At 33.6% G+C, this 20,454-nt stretch overlaps 2 protein-coding genes across 2 annotated transcripts; both read right to left on the reverse strand.

Annotated features, from left to right (window-relative positions):
* Window positions 1-10,993: 10,993 nt before the first annotated feature.
* Window positions 10,994-12,559, reverse strand: LOC149909604 (protein obstructor-E-like). Its single transcript, XM_090119649.1, has 6 exons — window positions 12,419-12,559; window positions 12,230-12,345; window positions 12,033-12,147; window positions 11,744-11,944; window positions 11,552-11,621; window positions 10,994-11,211 (listed from the first exon to the last, which is right to left on the reverse strand). The coding sequence occupies exons 1-6, from the start codon at window positions 12,459-12,461 to the stop codon at window positions 11,052-11,054; spliced, it is 705 nt and encodes a 234-aa protein (XP_089975775.1). The 5' UTR covers window positions 12,462-12,559; the 3' UTR covers window positions 10,994-11,051.
* A 116-nt stretch (window positions 12,560-12,675) lies between these two features.
* On the reverse strand, window positions 12,676-18,237 carry LOC149909605 (uncharacterized). The gene is made up of 6 exons (XM_090119648.1): window positions 18,112-18,237; window positions 16,072-16,691; window positions 15,266-15,386; window positions 14,576-14,770; window positions 14,239-14,314; window positions 12,676-13,211 (listed from the first exon to the last, which is right to left on the reverse strand). Exons 1-6 carry the CDS (start codon window positions 18,149-18,151, stop codon window positions 12,848-12,850), a joined length of 1,416 nt encoding a protein of 471 aa, XP_089975774.1. The 5' UTR covers window positions 18,152-18,237; the 3' UTR covers window positions 12,676-12,847.
* Between the last annotated feature and the right edge of the window lie 2,217 nt (window positions 18,238-20,454).

Raw genomic sequence — 20,454 nt, forward strand, 5'->3', positions numbered from 1 at the left:
TAGATCTGTCAGCAATTTCAGATATTTTTAGCTTCGAAATTGACACTAAAAGTGAAATCAAGTAATCATCGGCTCAGTTATCTTGATGGTATTCAGAAATACTGTATTAATTGAAAAAAACTCTTAACTAACTACATAGACAATAAAATTTCCTAAAATTATTAGTAATTCATATGTTTGTAAGATAAGTGGTTGATGGACAATCTGGTTTGAAAAATCACATATTTGAGCCAAACAGCGCACGGACCGCGTAAACCCTCTTAAGATATTAAAAATCTTTAACGTTTTAAATTAACAAAATCGACTTAGCTATCGCTTGGAAAAGTTATACATACTACATTCGTTTTGGAGATAAGTTTCAATCGATTGGAGCGCAATGTTTTCATGCGATGGCTAAGTTGTTCTACCTATTTAAGGGGCCCTGCTCCGAAATGTATGTTTCTAAATCATGGTTTTTGGATAGAAATCATCATATTTAAAATCCTAAAAAAATATATAGCACAGATAAACGTTTGATCTAGTGACTTTTTTGGATAAAAACACAATATTAAACATTTGACTCGATCAAAAAAAAATCAGAAGTAACATCGATTTTAAAAGCATAATCAGTTTTATGAGAATTAGGGGAACGCTATGTTTATGAAAATTTGACATTTCATTTACTAATCAGGTTTTACAGGGAAATTTTTGGATAGATTTTTAATTTAGCCCTTATTTTTTTCTATATAAAATATAATACGTAAAATGCGACTCGCGCGCACCACGTCAGTGCCGCCAGAGTCCAGCCGGACGTCATCGAAGGAGGACCTGTGCTAGTTTTGCTCCCGACCACGTTGCAGTCGCCGCTCGCGTATTAGAACCGAGCGGCGAGTAAAACGGCGAGCATGTCACGGTATAAATAAATCAGTAGTTTGATTTTGTTAGTTATCCTAGGATTATTGTTGTAAATATAAATTAACTTCTTATTCTATACTATTAAACGAACAATATTTGCATATTAATATATTTGTTTGTAAATACAGTGTGGAAATTTTCGATGGGCCCTGGGTGAAAGTACTAGAAATACTGGAGATAGCAAATATCCTTTATTTTTAAAAAGAAATAGAACTGCATTCAAAGATTTTCAAAAATTCATTTTCTTCGACCGGGAATCGAAAGAACTATTAAAACCGCATCAAAATCCGTTGCGTAGTTTCAAAGATTTAAGCGTACAAAGGGACATAGGGACAGTGAAAGCGACTTTGTTTTATACTATGTAGTGATTTAAAATTATGTTTTAAAAATTACCTTGCCTGAGATCCTCTTTTTTATGGGTTATTGAATAGGAATAGCGGCAAAGTTTTGAAGTACTAGTAGAAAGACTATTATGATGTTGGTTGATCTGTATTCAATGAGTATGACAAATATTATTTTTATGAAACAACAATCCAAGATGGCGCCGACGAAAATTTGACTTTTTTCGTGATGGGTGTCATTTTCATGGTTTTTGGGGTAGCAATTAACGAATATGAGGTCAAAACTATAATCCAAGATGGCGCCGACGAAAATTTTACATCTTTTCGTCATGGGTGTCATTTTCATGGTTTTTGGGGTAGCTATTAACCAATATGAGGTCAAAACTAAAATCCAAGATGGCGCCGACGAAAATTTTACATCTTTTCGTCATGGGTGTCATTTTCATGGTTTTTGGGGTAGCTATTAACCAATATGAGGTCAAAACTAAAATCCAAGATGGCGCCGACGAAAATTTTACATCTTTTCGTCATGGGTGTCATTTTCATGGTTCTTGGGGTAGCAATTAACGAATATGAGGTCAAAACTATAATCCAAGATGGCGCCGACGAAAATTTTACATCTTTTCGTCATGGGTGTCATTTTCATGGTTTTTGGGGTAGCTATTAACCAATATGAGGTCAAAACTAAAATCCAAGATGGCGCCGACGAAAATTTTACATCTTTTCGTCATGGGTGTCATTTTCATGGTTTTTGGGGTAGCTATTAACGAATATGAGGTCAAAACTAAAATCCAAGATGGCGCCGACGAAAATCTTACATCTTTTCGTCATGGGTGTCATTTTCATGGTTTTTGGGGTAGCTATTAACGAATATGAGGTCAAAACTATAATCCAAGATGGCGCCGTCGAAAATTTTACATCTTTTCGTCATGGGTGTCATTTTCATGGGTTTTGGGGTAGCTATTAACCAATATGAGGTCAAAACTAAAATCCAAGATGGCGCCGACGAAAATTTTACATCTTTTCGTCATGGGTGTCATTTTCATGGTTATTGGGGTAGCTATTAACCAATATGAGGTCAAAACTAAAATTCAAGATGGCGCGGACGAAAACTTTACATCTTTTCGTCACGGGTGTCATTTTCAAGGTTTCTGAATTCTGCTCGAAAAATATGTAAACGGTTGTAAGAAAAATATACTTACCAAATTATCGACGGTAACATTGGGGATTTGTACATAGCTGTCTCAAAAACCTTGAAAATGAAACTCATGCCGTAAAGATGTAAAATTTTCGTCGACACCATCTTGGATTTTAGTTTTGACCTCATATTGGTTAATTATAGCTACCCCAAAAACCATGAAAATGACACCTGTGACGAAATTTTGTCAAATTTTCGTCGGCGCCATTTTGGATTTTAGATTTGACCTCATATTGATTAATAGCTACTCCAACTCTTTGAAAATGACACCCGTGACGAAATTTTGTCAAATTTTCGTCGGCGCCATTTTGGATTTTAGATTTGACCTCATATTGATTAATAGCTACTCCAACTCTTTGAAAATGACACCCATGACGAAAACATTTCAAATTTTCGTCGGCGCCATCTTGGATTTTAGTTTTGACCTCATATTGGTTAATCGCTAGCCCAAAAACCACCCACATTTGCTACTTAGGAAAAGTTCAGATTTAAAGATATCATAGGTAATGTGACGAATATAATTTATTTCATTCCGACCGTTTCTCGGAATAACATACATTTACTAAGAAGGGTTTAATATATTGCCGGTAACATAATATTATGATGTATGATAATAATTAATAATTCATAAAAAAGTATTTTATACATTTCTTAAAAAGCTTCGATATTGTATACAATAATACAAATCATTAATTGATTATTATTCAAATTGTTGTAAAATAGTCACACTTTTTTAAGTTGGTTGAATACACTAACTTACTTATTACATACTTATATTCAATTATTATTTTGCCTTTTTTATTTGTTTTACTTTTAATTATTATTACCAATATTTTCAGAAGAAAATAAATTAATGTATCCAGAACGAGAGTTTCATTTTAAACTTTAAATGTATGTATAAAATAGACCAAAAAATTTTTACGAGAAATTAACAATAAATTATCTTTTATATTGTTTCTATCGATGAATAATAAAATAAAATTTGAAAAAGGAATGTTTCCTTTCAGAAAAATTTGCTATCCCTAGTATTTCAAGTACTTTCCATTCAGGGCACATCGAAAATTTCCACACTGTATATATACAAACAAATATATAAATATGCAAATATTGCTCGTTTAATGGTATAGGATAAGTACTCAAATTTCGACGGACCGAAGGACGATTTTTAAAAACACAAGATTTAATTTACACGTCTTTAATTAGTGCTTTCTACATTCAGAATGAATTAAACTAAAACTTAAACTAATAAACTTATCTCTAAACAAAAATGCAGCGTTTGAAGAAATACAATATGTATGCATTAAGGCGATGCAGGGTGGCCATAGTTTGCTGCGTTAACAAATATGACATCGCTCGCATGTACTGCGGGTGGCCCCGATATAACTCCTCCATCCTCAGTTTCAAGAAAATCTGAAGGGTTTTCTTGAATACATATTTTTCTTAATTTAGACTTAATAACTATGACGATTACAATTATAATTACGATTAATACAAAAGTTATAATGTTAATCACTCCGACGGCACTATTCACTGTACTATTAAACTGGTTTTCACTATTTTCACTATTTTCAATTAAATGCCTAAGCATATTTATGTCAGTTAAATTTGCACCCTTCAGGTTAACAGGCTTCCTGTCGGTCTGGGAGTTCATCAAATTTGGTAATATAATTTTTGGTAAACTTGGGTATATAATATCATTTCCATTCGCTTCATATTTCTTTAGTGTTATATCTCCGATTTTCACGTAGCAGCCAATCTCGTCTAACGCCAATAAATAAGTACCACGAAGAAATTCTTGGGTTACCTCATTTTCACAGACCTTAGTAAGTACTGTTTCCACATTTACGTAAAGTATCCATCTATTTGGTAGAACATTGTCGATTTTCACGTCATCTATGGAAATGGGAATCGGCTGACAACTGGAAACATTTGTAGATAGTCGCAGAAGATCGGTTAAACAATCGTCTTTGTATAGTGTTGATGTCAGTATTTCCGGGCATAGGAACCGGTCTTCGTCAATTTCTTTGCATGGTTGTGAAAGTGGCATCGTTTTCAACCCCTTCACAAGGATGTAAGGATATTTGGGAAGGATAAAGGAAGTCTGACCTTTTTCTGTGTTAAATATAGGTATTATTTTAAAATATGAGTAAATATCATCAGTAATTAATGGAATAGTCATTACGAATTTTATTTGACTTTGTTTTACATAAGTTTGTACTTCTATTAATTGTTCAATTTTAAGAACATTATCTAAATTTACTGGAAATGTTAACTTAGAGCTAGTTTCAATATTTTTTAATAAAAGTAATAATTCCTTCGTATCTACAACGGATTGGTGTAAAAGTTTAATTTTACTAAAAGCTACAGCAGTTTCAATTTCACTTAATCTAACGTAAATAGACATAAAATTATGTAAGAATGCGGAATATGTATGTATAATTTCATTAGTCTTTTGATGTAAATTTGTGTCATTTAAAAGTGAATCAATTACATTTAGCTTATTCTGGATTGCAATGAAATTGGTATTAGATATTTCAGCAACATTTAATAACGAACCCACCATCTCAGTAACGATCGTCATCTTATGTATTATAGAGTCTTGTTTAGTCTTTAATTTTTCAATAGTGTTTTCAAATTGTATAGCATCTTCGTTGTCGAGGTTACCGGTGATAATTTTTATAACTGAACCAAGTGGATTTAATAAACCACGTTTAGATCTAGAAGACGGAATTAATTGTTCAAATTTATCAATAGTGTAATTCATATGATAATCTGTTTGTATTTCTGTTGTAATAAAATCGGAACCTAACGCTTTTACATCAATACAACTATGAACCTGATTTCTAAATGATAGATAACTATTTATATTAAATTCTAAATCGTCATATATTAACTTTAAATCTAACACCTTAATAACTCTCCATGTGTCATTGCTGACGACTGCATAGCCTTCACGGAGGGGTATCGGGATTCCGTTTAATCTGGTGCAGCTGAAGGCCCTGGTTTTGGATCACATGGATCGTCAGAAGCAGTAACCTGCGGAGGACGCTTAATGTATTTAATTGGAACTTTAGTCTCACGATTGTGTGTCGTTACTGGCACAACATTTCTATGGATCGGTCCCGTGACTATCGCTTTCTGATACCTAGGCTTATCTTTAGCACGTCTCGTGTTAAATCCTTTAATGTAAACTGAATCTCCTATGTCTATGTTAAAATCATTTTCACCGCCATGCTTATCCTTAATAACCTGTTTCTTATGAATAATTTTGTCTGTAAGATATTTGTATAAGAATTTTGTGCGTTTGTGGTGATTTTTTACAAATTGTTGAGTTAATTGTTTATTAAAATCTACAGCTTGATCTAGAATCAGTATGCCTTCCGTATCAAGATCGCGAGCTGAATGAACCGTATCTGTATTTTCGCTATTATTGTTAGACGCGGTCAAGGTGCTGCTTTCCGCGGTTATTGTACTACTATCAGGTAACGGAATCGAATATGGGGACCTCGGGCGATTATTTTTAGTGATAGACACTGTTCTGTCTGAATCAGACGAAATTTTAATCGGCGTCAAGGGTCGGTCACATTTTCCCGCCTGATCGTTACTAACTTTTACTATTTCATCGGTTAAGTGTTTTTGAAGATTTCGCTCCTTTTCATCTACATTAACTTTCATTGACACGTTGACTATTGCTGCTGGCATACGAACGCTTTCACGAAAAGTCTGAAAATCTAATATAGCGTCACCGTTCTGAAGGTTAGTTGGAATTGATACTCTAGTTTCTGATCGAGGCTCTAAGGTGATTCTTAACGGAGGGTTATATATAATCGGTATTTTGGCGTTAAATGTTTCTAAAACTTGGTGCTTCATATCGATATTTGCATCTAGTTTCTTAAGTAAATCAGATCCGATTAATCCATCAAACTTACTGTCTACATTGTATACATAAAATTTGTGGGAAAGTGAGCTTCTAAAAGTTTTTAATAATGGAATTTCTATAACCTCATCATGAGTGCTTTGCGCATGGGTACTAACAACTGTAAATTGTTCATACTGTTTATGATCTCTAAAATATTCTTCTGCTTTGGCCGGACTTATAAAGGAACGACTGCTTCCTGTATCTATGAGAAACTTTGCTTTTATTTCGGGAACTATAATATGTGGTAATTTTAAGAAGCTGTCACAATAATTTAAATTAATTATTTCGCTGTCTCGTCGGAGGCCGGTAACAGGAAATTCATTATTGTCATTAAAATTGCTTTCAATTACTTCCGGATCGGTATACTCGTATAACTCGTTCACTGCGTCTTCTTTATAATCTAAGGGTGAGTTATCGTAATTTTCATAATTTGGTTCATCGCAGTAATATATGTTATGAGTTACGTTTTGCCTCATAGGTGCCGTACGCATTGATACATCGCTATTTAAGCCGGGGTTCGGTACCTGGGCATGCTGTATGCCAAATTTAAAACGAGGTTGGTCTGTTTGTTGATTTGGGATTCCTAATTGATAACCGGTATTTTGAAAAGGTCGCAATTGGTGGTTATTATTAGATTGTGTGCCAAATTTATAGCCTTGGGCTTGTGGTGTTTGCCTTAACTGTTGCATAAAATTTGGTCGAGGTTGTTGTATCAAATCTGGTTGGGATTGTTGTGCGAAATTAGGTCTATAACCAATTGGTTGTTGAGGGCTACCGTATTTAAAGTTTTGATTTAAAGGCATTGTAATAAAATTAGGTTTGAATGAATTTTGAAAAGTGTTTTGGGTTATAGGTTTTGGCTTACTAGTCTTTGCATTATATTGTTGTATAAAATTTACTTCTTCCGTAACTACGCTAAGTGCATTTTCTAAGTTTTTACAACCCCTTAATCTAACAATCCGGATCATGTCCTCCGGGAGGTTGTACAGAAAAACATTTAACGCAGTATTATTGTATATGATCATTTTCGCGGCTTTGACCCCTTCATCCGTGAAGCGGTTCACCTTTGAAAATAGGGAACTTTTTACGTTTTGTATTCTGTGGCAAAACTGTATGTAACTTTCACCTTGTTTTATTTTTAACCCTTCTAACTCTAATGCTATACACTCTTCCGATCGCGGGTCTCCGAAATGTTGGGTAAGTATTTCTTTCAATTCAGCCCATGAAGTTATATTTTGATAATCACTTAGCAGTGAAGCTGCCTTACCAATAAGCCTACTCGTTATCGCGTGGTATACATATAAATTTTGTGCGTTATTGTTCGCATCTTGGAATGATCTTATAATATATTCACTTTTATTGATAAAAAGGTTTAATAGTTTTTCATCCCCATCAAATTTGGGAATGATACATAGTATTTCTCTAGGAATGAGTTTAATCTCTTCCATTTTGCGTAGTTTTATCGATTAAAACACGAAATTAATGAAAGTACCTAACACTTAAAATCACTAACTAATAACTAACAATTAAAATTAAACACTAAAAATTACGACTTATCACGATAATTGTAATGAACAAAATCAAATAAACGTAATGATTAGGCCGACTATTTTGGGTCGGGGATTTCGTGAAAAACAGGGACTATGAAAAACAGGAGTGAAGAGGTCTACTCACAGTCTGCTCGCTCCCATGTCCTTCACTTATGATCCTGAATGCTCGTCCTTGAGGTCTCCGTACGCGCTTCACTGCAGCGATTCAGTTTTTTACGCGTACGCGTCGCGGGAGTTATTTTTTTGTTCGAGGATACTCGTCTGCACCGCACTATCACAGGTCCCTAATTATGGCTTTACTGATAGCTCGGCAGCAAGATATTATCGAGTATCCTACCGGCTGCGCCACTCAAATTTCGACGGACCGAAGGACGATTTTTAAAAACACAAGATTTAATTTACACGTCTTTAATTAGTGCTTTCTACATTCAGAATGAATTAAACTAAAACTTAAACTAATAAACTTATCTCTAAACAAAAATGCAGCGTTTGAAGAAATACAATATGTATGCATTAAGGCGATGCAGGGTGGCCATAGTTTGCTGCGTTAACAAATATGACATCGCTCGCATGTACTGCGGGTGGCCCCGATATAACTAAGTAGTAAATTTATTTATCAACAACATTCCTACGATAGCAAATAAAATCGAACTACTGATTTATTTATACTGTGGCACAATCGCCCGCCTTCATAGGTCACCGGAGTTCATGCCGCGCCGGCTCCTGCGCAACGCGGGCGCGAGCCATCTCAGTGCCTAAAATGCCTAAACTTTCAGTACAAGGGGCTCTTAAACGTTAAAGATTTTGCACGCCTCATAAGCGAAGCGTTGAGGTGGGTACTACTGTCACTTTGCGCATAACATCTGATTTTTCAAACTTAAAATGTCTTTATGTATCATACATTGCACTTGTAAGATAATACATACACACACATATTAAGAAAAAACACTATTTTTAACGTTCATGATATTTTTGATGTCATTTTTGTTATTTAAACTAGTTAAAAAACAGTTTAAAAAAGTTCTGTCTTGGACGTCCGTGTGTCTGTATGTGCGGATCCTTTTTCTTGTTAACACGATAGCGACCGAAATACTTTACTAATCGAGTCTTTTTTTTTCTCTTACGCTTGAGTATGCTCAGGAATAGAACCCTTTCATTTTTCAGGGTCTGATTCGATGTGGTTTAATTGTTATTAAATAAACAAAAATAATAATTAATAAATATTTATTAAAAAAAAATTATGAGGCGTGCACTTTTGGATTTTCCAAATTATTTAATCTATACTAATATTATACAGCTGAAGAGTTTGTTTGTTTGTTTGAACGCGCTAATCTCGGGAACTACTGGTCCGATTTGAAAAATTCTTTCAGTGTTAGATAGCCCATTTATCGAGAAAGGTTATAGGCTATATATCATCACGCTACGACCAACAGGAGTGGAGCCACGGGGGTGAAACGGCGCGGAGCAGCTAGTCCCATATAAGGGTATGGGATTACAAGTTATTCACGCAGTTGGTGTATCTACATCTAGAAATATGGACAGAAAATATGGAATGTTCGATTTTTCCCTTGATTTAGACACTAAACACTAACAATATTCTAAATTTGAAGATTCTATGGCAGCTAGAAGTGCCTTAAACTTTTGATGATCGGTCAGTCAGTCAGTGACAAAATTAAGAAAGTTTGACAAGTTACAATTGTGAAACTACTGCTTCTTATTGAATGAAATTATAAATATACCGTGTTTATACAATTCCTGCTTAGTAACTGAAAATTCAATCTTCTCACTTTATTCACAACAAAGTTACAGGGGGTCGAAAAGGGCCTGAATTGCTTCGAGAAAAGGATGGTTGGCCTTGCTGCTGTTTTGCTCGACTTGGCTCGACACTGCCGTACTCCAGATAAAACGAGAATTGAAAAATAAGTATTTGTGATTGTAGGGCAAGGAACAGAACAGGCTAAATAGACGTGAAAAACATGTGCCCAATAAATAATAAAACAAAAGGGTAGGTATAGGGGATATCCATTTTCCATTTCCGGTATTATTCAAATGATCGTAATTTGGATAAGCATATCATATTAAAAAAATACTAAACCTAGTATTTTTAGCTATCGTTGGTCTTAAAAAGCTTTGCTTTTCTATGAGGAAAATATTGTCATTCCAACCATTATAAGGGAACCAAGAGGGGACCAATTAGAAAATATTAATCCGACAGACAAACTTTTTAATGATTGGTGGGTAACGTTGTGATATTTATTTATAAGTTACCTACTTATTTTAATTTAGGGCTAATTTTTCAATCCTTGGTTAAAATTTATTCGTCGAATCCATACTAATATTATAAATGCGAAAGTAACTCTGTCGGTCTGTCTGTTACTCAATCACGCCTAAACTATTGAACCAATTTGCATGAAATTTGGTATGGAGATATTTTGATACCCGAGAAAGGACTTAGGTTACCTTTTATTGCGAAATATGTACCACGGGCGAAGCCGGGGCGGACCTCTAGTAATGTATAAAACTACCATTTTAAAAACGTATTCTAATTGCCCGTATTTGACAGTTTACGTGACATAATATTAATGTTATCGTGTAATACTTTATTGGACGAATAAGTTTTATCCAAGCATTGAAAAATCGGCCCTAAGTCAAGTATTTTAATGTGGTACCTTGTATAGAAGTTATAACTACCAATAGTTTAGTTACTTAATAGTTATTCCATTATCTCTGAGACCTGAGTCGAACTGTTGTTTTTGTTGTCTATGAGAAGACACTTCAACGCAATATAGAAATAATATTTGATGCATACGGATATAAGATTTTTTTATTTCATCTAATATCTAAAAATCTATGAAGAATAAAAAAAAATGTAGTAAATTACTTAAATAATATCTAACTAAATAAGATATTTGATGATACAAAATATCTCTAGATTCTGTTGTACCTTCGAGTATAACTTTTTATTATTTACCATATTATGGGAACGCTGTTCAAACATATATTTAAAAATATTAATTCATAGTTAGTAGGCAACCTACTTATTTTTAAATCAAGGAGAAGGTACGTTAATCGTGTAAAAATAAAAAAAGTGTATTTGTATATTTCTTTACTTAACAAATAGCTATTACATCTACATAATATGAATGCTATTATGGGGGAGTAAGAGCATCGTTATTGCAAGAAACCTTGTCAGCATCTTCACAGCGACCAGAGAAATCGTTAAAAGCAGTTCCAGGGTCGCAAGACAGCAGGCGAGGAAGATCATCACCCGCTTGACACGAGTAGAAGGAGTCACAGCTGCCGGGGAACCTATAATAGTAAAATATTTTATTATAATTTGTTGATAAGAATAACAAAACCTTTATGTTGATACGCAGCGGGTAGTATTCTGGTACATATTTTGAAGTATATTATGGTTGGAAATTTATCGATTTTGGTAAATCCAAGAGAAATAATTTAGATAGTGAGCAATTTATTTACAACTAGTTAAGACTAGTAGGTAATCAATATTGCAAGTGTAATAAAAAATAAACAATAGAATGCTTAAATCGTAACTACTGTGGTTAAAAAAAGTATCTGCTCTAATCACTATCACACTATCTAAATGACGAAAACCAAGTTTTGATTGAATTAATATGAAATGTCTTACTTGTGACTTGTCACGATTGCGTTACCGTCCTCGTCGTAGGTGACAGGAGGGCACTTGAATCCGAGGAAAGCTGGAAATGTTTAGATTTTTATTAATAAGACAGAAATCAGGTATGTTTTTATTGTGGAATTAAGGTAATAAGGTTCCTCAATTTTTCTTTGATATAATTATTATGGGACTCAAATTTATTACCTTCAACGTTGCAAGTAGGCACTAGGTCAGCCCAGTCGCATCGGCTGGTGGCTGGGTTAAAAGCAAGGCCAGTTGGACATTTCATCGCGATGGCTTTTCCATCCATACATAACTGAAATTTTCCGCAATCATTGGATGAAGCCGTAGGAGACGGGAAATATCCATACTGGTGTGGGCAGTCAGGTGTTGGATTCGGAGCCTCTGTTGATTTGTAAGAATTTATTAGTATTTCAAATGCATACATAGCTACCAGATTATTTCTTCTATAATATCCTCTTTTTTTACTTACGAGTTACGCCTGTGCATGATTCGTCCATTGGATATTGACAAGGATAGTTAGGCCATTTAATATCCGGGTTGTAGTGAAGACCGTCGGGACATGACATTTGGACAGCGATATAGTTCTAGATAAGAGGAAGAAGTTATAAATGAGTATTTAACTTCTATATTATACCATTATTACACGTGCTATATATATAAACTTACTTTGCATTCTATGTAAGTATCACATTGGCCATCCTGTTTAATGTAGGCATTTCTATGAATACAAGTTCCTGGACCTGCCGGGGCAACGATGTCCTCTATGGAGTCAGCACCACTGCCTGAAATATACCTTTGTATGTTAAGGATTTGTTCTTACTAGATTACAAAAGTAATATACATTTTTATACTTACAAGAAGCAATCCAGACGCTTGTCAAAGCCACGAATAAAAACATTTTGAATTGTCTTTCACCTTCTTTTGATTAGACTGCAGAAGGCGAATGATGTCAATAGCATGGACAGCTTTGTTTTTATAATAAAGTACTAATTATCTTCCAATATCTTTAAATTTAAAACTGTTGATTTTATCTTTATCATAAATATAGAGGTCTTGTAGTTAATTAGTAATAATTGAGTAACTATTAATATTGGTAAAAATTGAAACACACATTTTGTTGGAATGTTATAATTATAAAAGTCATTAGTTTATGTTTGACTGCTGTACAGACATTAGTAACATAGTAACACACTTAACAATATTGTAATACTTAGAGCTGTGCTGTACAGTAACTTAAGAAGTTTATTTACAAAGAAACTACACGAGGTGAGTTAGAAAAATATTTTATTGAGGTATTTCCTGCTCTTGTTCTGCTTCCGTTACATTCTCAATGTCTTGTTTTGGTTCGCTTTCATAATTATATTCTTGTTCTTGTAACTCTTCTTTACGGTCATCGTCATAGTTCGGATTAACTGTAGTAAAATCTCCAAGACGTAGTTTTTCGAATTTGTTTTGAGCGGATTGTCGTTGTGTTTCAGCTTTTCTGGAAGCTACCGCGCGGTTCCTTAATTCAAGAGGGCACGAGGAAACTTCGTCGGCCGCAACACAAGATTCGCTGAGATCATCAAAAGCGGTATATCCACCGCAAGCGAGGCGACGAGGTCTACCGTCGATACATATGAAGTATTTTTGACAATCTTCTTGTGATCTGTAAATAAAAATCAAATAATAAAGTTCAACAATAAACAAATCCCTAACGTACATATACAATTATTATTTAAGTCCGTCATAAATATTAATTTTCTAATTTAAATAATAAATCGATAAGCGAAGCGGTGCATATAAGTAATAAAAAAACTGGACTATTAAACTGTTATTGTTAAATTAAACTGTTATTAAACTGTTATTGCACTTTGACCGTTAATATCGTGGGATAGAAATTGTTTTTTTGCAAACTATTTTAATGCAGTAATCACATCTGGGTACTAGATAATTAAGTATAGTTTTAAATGACCACTAGTTTACACAAAATTCAAAACGATGGATGGATGCGAAAGTTCAGCATATTAATATAATATACAAAATAATAATGATTATAATAATTATTATAGGTATTTGGATAAATTAATGCACGATAATTATTGATAGCTTTTCACACAAATCCATCGCATAATTTTCGAATTAGCACGAAAACTTGTTATGCTAACAGTTTTGGTATTTCTAATTATAATTACATAACGTCAAGGCCGGCGCTAATCGTTGACATTTAAATAAGAGACGACCAGTGACCGGCGATACTAAAAGGTAAGTTATCCTATATGGCATAGGTATCTTATACGATAGACAATTTACACTAATATTATAGTAATAATAGTAAAAAGACTGAAGTATTAAATAATAAATAAAGCTAGGGATTAGTAGGTAGGTATTTATTTGCATAAAAACGTACCATTGGATCCAAAGCTAGATTCGAATAATTATGGTAATTACCATAATAAGCACATTAAAATTCATACTGTTAGTGACATTGTACGTCAATAATTCAAGTTTTATTAATTTCATTAATTAATTATAATATATCGATGTGTTTATCATTTGAGATGATGACTTAGGGATCGAAGTTTTTTGTCTTCTAATGCCAATAATCACAACATACATTATGATCTACAAAATATATAAAAGTCATCTTGACTCTGACCATTTTCGTACTAATCATATAATACAAAAAATCATACCGATAGAATCTGAATCCAGCAGGTGGTCCAAGTTCCTTGGAAATGGGGACCTCAGGACAACGGAATCCAAGGAAAGCTGGAAATAAAATTAACATGATGTTAATGAAAAGGCATCATAAATATTATCCGTAAATAGATACATTAAACAATTTACATTTTTCATCCATTATTAGGAAATGTGGTAATCTACGAAGTCTAGAAGAAGAAGTCTAGTGTCGAAGATTTTTGCTTTACATAAGTAGACATAGAGCTGTAGAGTTTGATTTTTTTTATATATCTACAATATTTTCAATATTAAAACTTACATAGAGTCATCGTAAATAAAAAATAGGGTTACCTTCAGCATCACAATCGGAAACTAGATCAGGCCATTCACAGCGGTAAGTATCAGAACTGAAGGCAAGACCCTCAGGGCAATTGAATTCGTAGGCGACTCCATTCACGCAGTTTTTAAATTTTCCACAGTTGCTCCTATCTCCAATTTTGAAGTATCCAAATTGGTGTGGACATTCATCTGTGGGTTGTGCTGGTTCTGAAATAATATGTGTTTACAAATTGTAAACAAATGTATCATACGACTACGACATTTAAACTGTTTGGTGCTACATGTACGCGATAAATTAAAGTCTTTAAAAACTGATGAAGGAGTATTTGGATCCTATATTTCAGGTATATTAGAAGGCGAAGATTCCATAGATGAAAAAAAGATGCTTTAGAAGGCCTATTGTCTGAAATTGTGGTAAGCCTCCAAGGAACATTTATTGGATACATTAGCAATACAAATCCTTCAAAATAAGTTTTGAAAATAGAAAACTAAAAAAACTATGGTGTCAAGGCTTTTTGATTACCAATTTTACAAATAAAATAAAAATTCCCCTTGCGAGGACATTATATTTAGTAAAATCAAAAAAATGTGCGTTTTTGATTAAATCTACAATAAAATTAGAGGTATTTCGAATCATAAGAAGGCGATATGGTTAAAACTATCTACTTATACTGTTTACATGAGATAAAATTAAATACTTACGAAGGGCTGATCGACCAAGACACGGCACGTCAATGGGGTATTGACAAGGGTCAACATTGAATTTCACATTTGGGTTGTAACGAAGACCATCTGGACACGTCTTTTCCTCTGCGGTGCCATTCTGAAGACATTAATTGTTATGCAATATGTTTTTGTAAAGAATATTACATTTTAATGTTAATAGCTGACCCGGCAAAGGTTGTTATGACAAATCACTTCTCATAAACTTAGGTGCATATTTGCAGACCAACCGAATATGAATTAAATTTCAAAAAGGTCAAACGTTTCAGAGACTTTTGGTTACAGAATTGGGTAATTTTTATTATATGAACATACATAATAGATAGATGTATTACATAAGTTTACTAGTGCATGTGTAGGGCAGGCGGTTTAATGCCTATACCCAATGCATTGCGGAAGCTTTACCTTTCTAAAGGTTTAAATGTTAAATAAGATAAAGTCAAATACGAAAGACATTTATTGTAAGTGAAATGTACGATGAACTGCTATTCGTGCAGCTTCTAATAGAAAATAACGTACATATCAAAATATAATCATGTATTTTGGCTATCATGTATTTTGATTATCTAAAGTTTAATTAACAGATAATCGTTTCAAAACAAAACATAATCTTATCACCAATAACATGTTAATGAGTGTAAAAATTAGCGCTAGGTCTTTATAGTTTGAATTATCTAATCTTTTTAATTGCCGATTGTTGTAGGTTCAAGATTTCAAGAAGAGATTATCATCATTCGAGATAATATTATTAAGATGTGACGCGAAAAAGTAAAATGCACACTTACCAAGCATTCAATATATCTATCACAGCTTCCAGGGATGGAGTAACGTTCATTTTTCTCAATACAAGTTTTGCTGCTTAAAGATATTGGCGCAGATTGCTCCTCGTATTGGTCAGCTGGTGCACCACCATTCACGTCACCTGCGTCGGATATTTGTCTTCCTTCAGCAACATTACCGGAATTGGAACCATTTTCATCACCGACGTCGCTTGACTCTCTTAAGTTTGCAGAATCTTGACTAGCATCTCCGATGTCACTTGACTCTCTTAAGTTTGCAGAATCTTGACTAGCATCTCCGATGTCACTTGACTCTCTTAAGTTTGCAGAATCTTGACTAGCATCTCCGATGTCACTCGACTCTCTCAAATTTGCAGAATCTTGACTAGCATCGCCGATGTCACTGGACTCTCTCAAATTCACAGTATCTTGACTTGCGTCACCGATATCGGCGCTTTCTTGTAGTTCAGCGACATTATCCTGGTTTGCAGCGCCTACATCACCTGCTTCTTGAAGCTTTGCACTACTAAAATCATTGTTTTCCATCGCATCGGCTATATCTTCAATACTGAACTCATCATCCTGATTCGCATTTATTGAATCATCAGTGAGAATTTGGCCATACGCTGTTAAAAAACAAATGGGAATTTATGTTTTTATTTTTTATAACTTACGTTTATTATGTAATCAAATGTTAGTACCTATGTTAATTATCTATAACCACATTTTAGCTTGGGCATAAAACATAAATCGATAGAGTGCTTATTTTTTAGTATTACAATATTTTGATGTGCCCTACAATCATACAGTAAAAATATAAAAACAAGACGAGAAATTAGAATACTCGATAGCAGAAACAAGGTTTGAATGAAAGAGCTCGAATTTAGTTTTCCAAATAAAAATCAAGTTCTTTAATATATTTATGAATATTTGTGATCTTTACTTTGTTTATTACTTCACGTTTTTAAGTTGCCATTAGGTACCTGTCTAAGTTGTACCCTTTGTAAAATACTTTAAACGCTACATACCTAGTCACTATAAAACATAAACTTATTTTAATTTGTTTTGTTCATTTTAAGAATTGTCTCAAAGTTTAGTGTATTCTCAGCACAAGCTTAATAAATTGGCTTCTTAATAACAAAATCAAGGTCCATCAAATAAATTAAGTTTCTTGATTTATGATAACTGACATTGAGGCATTAATTACTTATTTAAAAATGCGCCAGTTTTAAGGTGGAATTTAGTTATACGGATATTTGTCGAAGAGGATAGGTCACATTGAATATTAATTTGTAATCTTAAAGCAAAGATGACAATTTAATGCTGATTCCGTGCTGTTGTCCTTTAAATTGAATGACCTCCGAAGTCAGTTTATACGACTACTGCATTGACTTGTAAAATACACAATATGTATTTAGATGGAAGGCACGAGAAAATTTGAAGTATGCAAATGGTTATAGTGAATTTTAACAATAATTATTAATTTATGCTTATTGTAAAGAGAGGTAGCTACTATTTTTTTAATACTATAAAGTCCTTTAGTTAAAATTTAAATTAGTCAGTAGTAAATGTAGGGCTTTTAGGTAGGTAATTGTTATGCGTGAGATGTTGTAATGATCTGATGAGGACATAAGTTTATAATAAAAGTTTATTATATGTATTACGTAATATTTGTCATCGAGCAATTATGAACGATATTAATTATTGCAACATGATGAATGCAATTATGTACTTATCCATGTATGGGTATTACAATCAATATAAATTTTATTTGCGCATAGGTAAAATATTTATTTTAATTATTTTGAATTGTTTTATAGTAGAAAATTTAATTACGAATATACAATTATTATGTATAATTAATTAAATTATAATAAATTCCATACAAATATTAGTTAAAAGGAAAGTTGAAAAATATTAATTTGGCATAAATTTTTAGTAACTATAGATAAATTATATAAATAGAAAAATCATATAAATTAATTATTTCCCTATCTGAAAGATGTTTGATGAGTTATGATAGATGATGTCATAGATGAAACTCACCCACGGCGCAGATACACGCCAAAAACACAAACACCCTCATTGTATGAACTGCCTGAAACCACACGTTCGTTCGAGCTTCGCACGACCAATGAATGACCGGTCAGAGGATGAGCATCTTGCGACCTTGGGGACAGACCGCGTTGCGAAACCTGGTCCCATCTCAACCACGCCTCGTCTTACAACAGGATACGCTAACAAGAAGCGCGACTCACGAGGTGAGATGCGAAGGAGCCATGCAACATTTGGTATTGGGCAATCGCAGTAAACATATTTACGATTTACATACATTGCATATTTCACTCGTTATGTATGTTTTGGGAACGCAATGGTGCATTGTTTGACGCGGTGAGCGTCTCAAATTCGAGATTTTGTCGTGTTTTCGATTTTAGTATATAATGTGCAAGCAAAACCGATGCAATGAAATGATTGTGTAGACTATAGACTTTGTCGACGTGTGTGTGCAATGGTTGATGTGCCGCTTCTATTGTTCCAGAATACTCTATAAGTTCGATACTCGTTCATAGGTTGGAAATCAAGCGTCTTGGTGTTCATATAATTATGTATATTTGTATATATAGTAAAATGTGCATACTATATAGGACTTAACAAAAACAATACGTTCAATGTTAATCTACTATATAAAAATAAGTCGGGTTTTCCTTCCTGACGCACTCCAGAACGCACGAACCGATTTCCACGGTTTTGCATTCGTTGGAAAGGTCTCGGGCTCCGTGAGAAAAGGTATCTCTGGTGGCGAAACGGAGTTCGCCCGGTTTGCTTGTTGTTCTATACTTTTCCTAGTACTTTCCATTGCCTTGCTAAGTTTGGTACTAGATGGCGTTGCGTAGTGTAAAATGCATTGTTATATTATCTATAAAAAGTAAAAGCTTGCTCATTCTAATAGGTTGTGTCAGTGTATTTTATTTATTAGTGTGTTATTGTGAAGGTATCTTTTTTATGTAAATTATGTAACAGTATAAATCCTGTGAACGAAAAATAGCGTTCGCGCATAACACGCGTTTTAGTTTTAAAGATTTAAGCATACATACAGACAGATGTGGGAACTGGGAAGCGATTTTGCTTCATACTATAGGTATATTGATGTAAAGCAATGACTCCATAATACGTACTTTAACATTATTCTCCACTAGCTTCCGCCCGCGACTCCGTCCGCGCGGATGTCGGTCTTCGCGTGGATGGTTTATTTCTCCATTTTGAGTAACTCTGACAATGACATCTTATAAATATCTATTGGACCCAAATACGGCTAGGCCTATAATAATACGCAACGTGTGTTCGCGGTTCTACAGAACAACGTCTATGGATAAAACTGAAAAATTAAGATTAATTTTTTTTTACGTATTTTTCCAGGATAAAAAGTATCCTATTTTACGCCCAGGATAATAAGGTATAATTATACCAAGTTTCATCGAAATCGAACCGTTAGTTTTTACGTGATGCCTGAACATACAGACAGACAGACAGACAGACAGACAGACAGACAGACAGACAGACAGACAGACAGACAGACAGACAGACAGACAAAAATTTTTTTAATCACATATTTGGGTTTGGTATCGATCCAGTAACACCCCCTGCTATTCATTTTTTCAATATTTTCAATGTACAGAATTGACCCTTCTACAGATTTATTATATGTATAGATTCAACCATTGTATTTATGAACAAACATGATAATTTATAAAATACTTCACAATGGAGATTGGAATGATAAGACACCTTGGTATCCAGGCGCGACCAACATACAGATTTTTCATAGTATCATGGACCCAATAAATGATAGTATTAAGAGGCTTTGTATCGCAATTCATTATTTAGTTAATACACCTAGTTAATTCATTGAGCTGCTAAATGAAAAATTAATCAGAAAAAATCATGACTAAATATTTGCAGGATATCAAAGAACCGATTGGTAATGCAATTAAAAGCGAAATACGATAGTAATTTATCTTTTTTTTTAACATCTATAATACATCGTTAAAAATCTGTTAATCGCGAGTCAGACTATAAGTACCTATTAGGAAACAATAGTATTCCGTATATTCGTTCTGTTAAAAAAACATTCACCTATCCAATTTATGAAAGCCCAAATCCTTGCTTAACCTTTTATTTAATTATTTGTTTAATAGGGTCAATAGAAATATACCTACCGTCTCTGAAAATTTCAACTGTCAATGAAATACAGCTTGGTGACATATATATATAAACATAATTTGCTATTTGGTACTTAAAGGCTAAAGGAGTACCAAGGTATAAATCTTAATGACTCATATTCTATGACCTATGTATCCTAGATAATACTTAATAGGTATCTGAATGAAT

The sequence above is a fragment of the Colias eurytheme genome, chromosome 3, assembly GCF_061535395.1.
Source record: "Colias eurytheme isolate Ceu_HAF_F1 chromosome 3, ilColEury1 Martin Lab GWU primary, whole genome shotgun sequence".
NCBI classification, from domain to species: Eukaryota; Metazoa; Arthropoda; class Insecta; order Lepidoptera; family Pieridae; genus Colias; species Colias eurytheme.